This window comes from Caloenas nicobarica, chromosome 35, assembly GCF_036013445.1.
Source record: "Caloenas nicobarica isolate bCalNic1 chromosome 35, bCalNic1.hap1, whole genome shotgun sequence".
In the NCBI taxonomy this organism is placed as follows: Eukaryota; Metazoa; Chordata; class Aves; order Columbiformes; family Columbidae; genus Caloenas; species Caloenas nicobarica.
In genome coordinates this window covers 362,279-368,495 of record NC_088279.1, presented here as the reverse complement: position 1 = coordinate 368,495, position 6,217 = coordinate 362,279, and the positions used below count along the sequence as shown (strand labels likewise).

The 6,217-nt window shown below is 66.0% G+C and overlaps 1 protein-coding gene across 1 annotated transcript; it reads right to left on the bottom strand.

Annotated features, from left to right (window-relative positions):
• Window positions 1–873: 873 nt before the first annotated feature.
• RXRB (retinoid X receptor beta) lies at window positions 874–6,174 on the bottom strand. The gene is made up of 10 exons (XM_065654802.1): window positions 6,010–6,174; window positions 5,193–5,422; window positions 4,661–4,811; window positions 3,669–3,848; window positions 3,157–3,320; window positions 2,950–3,079; window positions 2,026–2,158; window positions 1,853–1,944; window positions 1,584–1,689; window positions 874–1,510 (listed from the first exon to the last, which is right to left on the bottom strand). The coding sequence occupies exons 1-10, from the start codon at window positions 6,026–6,028 to the stop codon at window positions 1,363–1,365; spliced, it is 1,353 nt and encodes a 450-aa protein (XP_065510874.1). The 5' UTR covers window positions 6,029–6,174; the 3' UTR covers window positions 874–1,362.
• Window positions 6,175–6,217: the final 43 nt, after the last annotated feature.

Below are 6,217 nucleotides of genomic sequence, written 5' to 3'. Positions count from 1 at the left end.
GTTACACCGCGACCGCCCCGTTATCCCCGGGTCACCCCCAATTACCCCCCCAGGTGTCTCCCCCACCGGGTCCCCCGTCCCCAAAAGCCCAATCTCGGTCCGCAGACCCGCGGCCCCCACCCTGCCCTCACCCTGTGTCCCTGTCCCCACGCTCTGTCCCACCCCCAATCTACACCCCTCTCCCTCATCTCCATGCCTGTCCCCATCTCCTGACCCCCCTGTGCCCTTGTCCCCACTCTGCAACCTTGTCCCCATCCCAAAGATTGGTCCCAGTCCCTCCTCCCTGTCTCCATTCCCTGGTCCCCTCCCTTGTCCCCTGTCCCCATCCCTGTCCCCACCCCAGCCCCTCTCCCCTCCCTTGTCTCCCTCCCCACCCAGGAAGGACACGGGGACAGTGACAGGTAGGACACAGGGACAGGCAGGACCTGGGGACAGGACACACAGACAGGACACAGGGACAGGCAGGCGGCAGTGGGTGTGGGTGTGTGTGCCCCCCAGCTCTGGTGTCCCCCCCATCCCAACGTCCCCCCCATCCCAATGTCCCCCCCCTGCCCCGTTGTCCCCCCCGTCCCCGCAGCCCTGGCCCCGGCCCAGCCGCAGACACTGGCCCGTTGAGGCGGGACAGAGCGGCCCTGTGTGCCGGGGGGGGTCAGGGGGGGCCCCGCTCCACATCCCCCCCCCAGTGGCTATTTTGGGAGCCGCAGATTTGACCCAAAACTCACTGCGGTGGGTGGAGGTGGCGGCCGGGGGGGGGACAGAGGGGACACTCCCGGGGCTTTGGGGTTCGGGGGGGCCCCTGTGGTGTGGGGGGGTCTCTGTGGTGTGGGGGGGCTGCCTGCAGCGCCCTCCCCCCAAAACAAGCCCCAAAGCGACTGAGAAGCAGCAACTTTAATCACTTAAAATCCAAAGCGACCGGGTTGGTTTTTCTTTTTTTGAGGGGGTGGGAAACGCCAAAGGTGAATAAAACCACGAGTGGGGGGGTCGGGGGGGGCTGTAGGACCTACAATAAAAACAAAGCCCCCCCCGCTCCCCAGCGGGACCCCCCCACCCCCCTCCCCCCGCCCTGGGTACCTGCTGCATAGTGGGGGGGGGTTCAAAGTGCTATCGGGTGCCTGAGTGGTGGGGGGGACATGGGGGGGACACGGGGTGACCCCCCCGGCCCGCACTGGTTTGGGGGTTCAGGGTGCTGCATCCCCCCCAAAAAAACCCACCCCGGGGGGGCCACCCTGGTGTAATGAGCACCAGGACGGGGGGTTATGATACAACGTCCCAAACAGGGAGAGGGCGCACAGGGACCCCCCCCAAATCCCTCAGGGGGGGTCGGGGGGGCCCTGTTACCCCCCCGCCCGTTTTGGGGGGGTCTCAGGAGAGCTGGTGTGGAGCCTCCAGCATCTCCATGAGGAAGGTGTCGATGGGGGTGTCCCCAATGAGCTTGAAGAAGAACAGATGCTCCAGGCACTTGAGGCCGATGGAGCGAAGGGCTGGCAGGCGCAGCAGCAGTTTGGCAAATCTGGGGGGGGCCCAGGGGGGGAATTTAGGGTTGGGGGGGTGGCACCCCCAGCTCCGAGCCCCCCCAGACCCACCTGCCCTGCTGCTCGGGGTATTTCTGTTTGCAATAGGACTCCAGCGACGCATAAACCTTCTCCCGCAGCAGCTCCACCTCGCTGGGGTTCGAGAGGCCTTTGGCGTCTGGGGGGCACAAAATTAGGGGGAAGGGGACAAAATTGAGGGGGGGGGCAAATTAGAGTGGGGGGGGGCAAATTAGAATGGGGGGGGCAAATTAGAATGGGGGGGGCCCCCCACCGCGTAACCCCCCCACCGCGTAACCCCCCCACTTCTGGCAGCACTGTACCTGGGTTGAAGAGGATGATGGCGCGAAGACACCCCAGCTCCGTCTTATCCATCCGCATGTCGCGCATCTTGGAGACCAGCTCGGTCAGCACCCTGCGGGGTGGGGGCACCGGGGGGGTCAGCGGGGTTTTGGGGACCCCCCCAGGCCGCGAGTCCCTCCGGTTCACCCCCCACCTGTCAAAAATGGCCCCCACGCCCGCGCTGTGGGCGCTGTTGCGGTGGACGTGGAGGCCGGTGGCCAAGAGGATCCCGTCCTTGACCGTGATGGAGCGGTGCGAGAAGGAGGCGATGAGCAGCTCGTTCCAGCCTGGGGGGCCAAACAGGGGTCAGTACCCCCCCAAAATATGGGGGGAACACCCTGAGACCCCTCCCCCAGCCCCACATATCCAACCCCTCTGCGCCATGGGGCTCACACCCCCCAACCCAGGCTGCGGATGGCCCAAATGTCCCTGGAAACACCACCCCTGGCGGGGGGGAAATGGGGGTCAGGACCCCCCCCCCAGCTCCCCAAAATCTAGGGAGGGGGTCCTGAGACCCCGTCCCAGCCCCTCAAAATCTGCGAGGACACCCTGAGCCCCACAGGTCCCCCTGCCCCACACACACCATAGGGCTGACACCCCCCATCCCAACACCCCAAATGTCCCTGTTGTTCCTATCCTGGGGGGGTCCCCAGAAACATGCACAGGGACCCCAAAATCTGCCCCCCCGCAATGGGGCAGATTCCCCCCACCCCCCCACTGACCCTTCTATGAGGCAGCCCCCAAAAACCCCCTTCCATGGCTCCCCCACCCCCCAGGAGTCTCCAAAATCCCTTAACGTCCCCATGTCCCCCACATTGTCCCTATGTCCCCGTCCCCCCGCTGTCCCCATGTCCCCCAATGTCCCCGTGTCCCCTCACACCCCCATGTCCCCTGACGTCCCCACATCCCCCGACATCCCCATGTCCCCCTCGTGTCTCCTGATATCTCCAACGTCCCCCTCCCCTCACTGTCCCCATGTCCCTGATGTCCCCCAACACCCCCATGTCCCCTGCTGTCCCCATGTCCCTGATGTCCCCCAACACCCTCATGTCCCCCTTGTCCCCATGTCCCCGCTCACCCGCCCGCAGCAGGATGACTTGGTCGTCCAGGGGCAGCTGTGAGAAATGGGGGATGCGCTTGGCCCACTCCACCAGCGTGAAGAGCTGCTTGTCGGCGGCCTGGCAGATGTTGGTCACCGGGTCATTGGGCTGGGGGGGGACACATCAGCGTGGTGACCCCAAAAACCCCCAAGAACTCCTCCATACCCCCCCAAAAAACCACCCACCGAGCTGCCCCCGCCGCCGCCGCCCTCCACCGTTTGGTCCGACTTCTGCTCCACCGCCAGCTCAGCCTCCAGGATCTTCTCCACCGGCATCTCCTCGTTGGCATTGGCCACCAGGTCACCGTCCCCGTCCTTGTCCTTCCCGCGCTGACGTTCCTCCTGGACGGCTGCAACGCGCAACGTTGTACGACTCAATATATTCATTACACAGAATCACAGCGTGTCGGAGGTTGGAAGCGACAACTGGCAACGGGTGTAAACTGGAACACAGGAGGTTCCGCTTAAATATGAGAAGAAGCTTTTCCATGATGAGGGGGACAGAGCCTGGACCAGGCTGCCCAGGGAGGTTGTGGAGTCTCCTTCTCTGGAGACATTCAAACCCGCCTGGTTCTGTGTAACCTCATCTGGGCGTTCCTGCTGCGGAACAGACGATCTTCGGAAGTCAATCCAACCCCCGACGCTCTGTGATGAGCCCTGGAGAACCCGTAACACGTCACCCCAGCGCTCCCAGTTACCCTCGCGCTTCATGCCGGTGGCCAGGCACTTCTGGTAGCGGCAGTACTGGCAGCGGTTGCGCTGGCGCTTGTCCACCACGCAGTCCTTGTTGTCGCGGCACGTGTAGGTCAGGTCCTTGCGGATCGTGCGCTTGAAGAAGCCCTTGCAGCCCTCGCAGCTGTACACGCCGTAGTGCTTCCCTGGACACGGGGACACGGTGGGGGGTCCTCAGGGTGGCCCCAAAACGTTCTCGAAGTGGCCCCAAAATGTTCCCAAAGGGGCCTCAGGGCGACTCCAAAATGTTCCCAAAGGGGCCTCAGGGTGGCCCCAAAATGTTCTCGAAGTGGCCCCAAAATGCTCCCAAAGGAGCCTTAGGGTGGCCCCAAAACGTTCTCAAAGTGGCCCCAAAATGCTCCCAAAGGGTTTTCAGAGTGGCCTCAAAATGTTCTCAAAGGGTCATCAGAGTGACTCCAATATGTTCTCAAAGTGGCCCCAAAATCTTCTCAATGCGGCCCCAAGATGTCCCCAAGGTGACTCCCCATGTCCCCACCATGTCCCCGTGTCCCCCCCACGTCCCCATGCCCCGTACCCAAGGACCGGTCCCCACAGATGGCACACAGCCGTGTCCCCATGTCCCCTACCTGAGAACCGGCCCCCGCAGATGGTGCACAGCTGTGTCCCCATGTCCCCCCCATGTCCCCGTGTCCCCTACCTGAGAACGGGTCCCCACAGATGGCGCACAGCCATGTCCCCATGTCCCCCCCATGTCCCCGTGTCCCCTACCCGAGGACCGGTCCCCACAGATGGCGCACAGCCGTGTCCCCATGTCCCTCCCATGTCCCCGTGTCCCCGTGTCCCCTACCCGAGGACCGGTCCCCACAGATGGCGCACAGCCGTGTCCCCATGTCCCTCCCATGTCCCCGTGTCCCCGTGTCCCCTACCCGAGGACCGGTCCCCGCAGATGGTGCACAGCCGTGTCCCCATGTCCCTCCCATGTCCCCGTGTCCCCTACCCGAGGACCGGTCCCCGCAGATGGCGCACAGCCGCTTCCCGGTGGCCCCGTGGGGGTGACAAGGGACCGGGCGCAGCCCCAGCGGGGGCTTCACGTCGTCAGAGCTGCTGACGGGGGGGGGCAGCCCCGGGAGCGTCACCGTGGAGTTGATCTGGGGGCGCAAACCCCGTTTTGGGACCCCCCTTGTCACCCATCCCCCCATTTCCCCCACCCCACACAATTTCTTGCCCCCCCTTCCCCTCCCATCTCCCCCTTTTCTGCATTCCTCCCATTTTTGGGGACCCCTCTCTTTTCCTCACCCCCCCATTTCCAAGCTCCCTTCTATTTTCTGCACCCCCCCCATTTTTGGGGACCCCGCTTTTCCCCTTCCCCCCCCTCACTTCTGACCCTCTCCTCTTTCGTGCATCCCCCCATTTTTGGGGTCCCTCCCTTTTCCCCCATCCCTCCCCTTTCTGAACGCCCCCCCCCCCCCTTATCTGCATTCCCCCCATTTGGGGGACCCCCCCTCCCCATTTTTGTCCCCCCCCCTCACCTGGGGGCTGCTGACGGGGCCGTAGGCGATGGGGGGGGTCGCGGGGAGCCCCCCCCCGCCCGGGGAGCCCATGGATGAGCTGATGACGGGGAAGGGGGAGCCCAGGCCGGGGGGGGGGGGCAGGGGGGACCCCATGGGCGCCCCCAGCAGCGGGGGCGGGGGCAGGGGGGGCGGCGGCTCCGGGGGGGGCGGGGAGGCGCTCAGGGAGGAGCTGTCGGGGCTCCGGCAGTCTGGGGGGGAGGGGGGGTCAGGGACCCCAAATCCGACCCCTGAGCCCCCCCCAAATCCATCCCGACCTCCCCAAATCCACCCCCTGAGCCCAAATCCATCCCTGACCCCCTCAATCCATCCCGACCTCCCAAATTCATCCTGACCCCCCCAAATCCACCCCGAGCCCCCAATCCATCCCGGCCCCCTCAGTCCATCCCTGACCCACCAATCCACCCCCTGAGCCCCCCAAATTCATCCCGAGCCCCCAAGTCCACCCCTGCCCTCCATCCCCTGAGCCCAAACTCACCCCCTGACCCCCAACTTCACCCCAGGATCCCCCTCAAGTCCCCACAGCCCCCCCCAACAACCCCAGGACCCCCCAAACCCCCCACCCTCCCAGCCCCTCAGTGCCCCCCAAACCCCCTTGGCACCCCAGGACCCCCCAAACCACCAACCCGAGCCCCCCACATCCCCCCCAGACCCACACCCCCCCCCCCCAGGGCCCCTTCTGCCCCCGTCCCCCCAAAATCACCTCAGGACCCCAAAAACCACCTCAGCCCCCCCAGTCAATAGGCTGAGCCCCCCCAACCCCCCGCTCCCCGCTGACCGCGATCGCTGTCGCCCATCCCGCGCTGCCGGCGGCTCCGGGGGCTCCGGCCTCGTCCGGTCCGGTCCCGTCCCGACCCCCCCGGGGCCGCTCCGGCCTCGTCCGGTCCGGTCCCGTCCCGACCCCCCCGGGGCCGCTCCGGCCGCCGCCGCTCCCGCCGCCCCACAACGCCCCGCGCGCCTCCCGGCAGCCCCCGCGCCGCGCCGCC

Excerpts from the sequence above, each read along its gene's own strand:
- RXRB (XM_065654802.1), bottom strand. Across the intron at positions 3,849-4,660 it reads CTGCGGGGACCGGTCCTCGG|GGAAGCACTACGGCGTGTAC; the intron begins GTAGGGGACACG and ends CCCCGTGTCCAG. Across the intron at positions 1,690-1,852 it reads CATCATCCTCTTCAACCCAG|ACGCCAAAGGCCTCTCGAAC; the intron begins GTACAGTGCTGC and ends TGTGCCCCCCAG.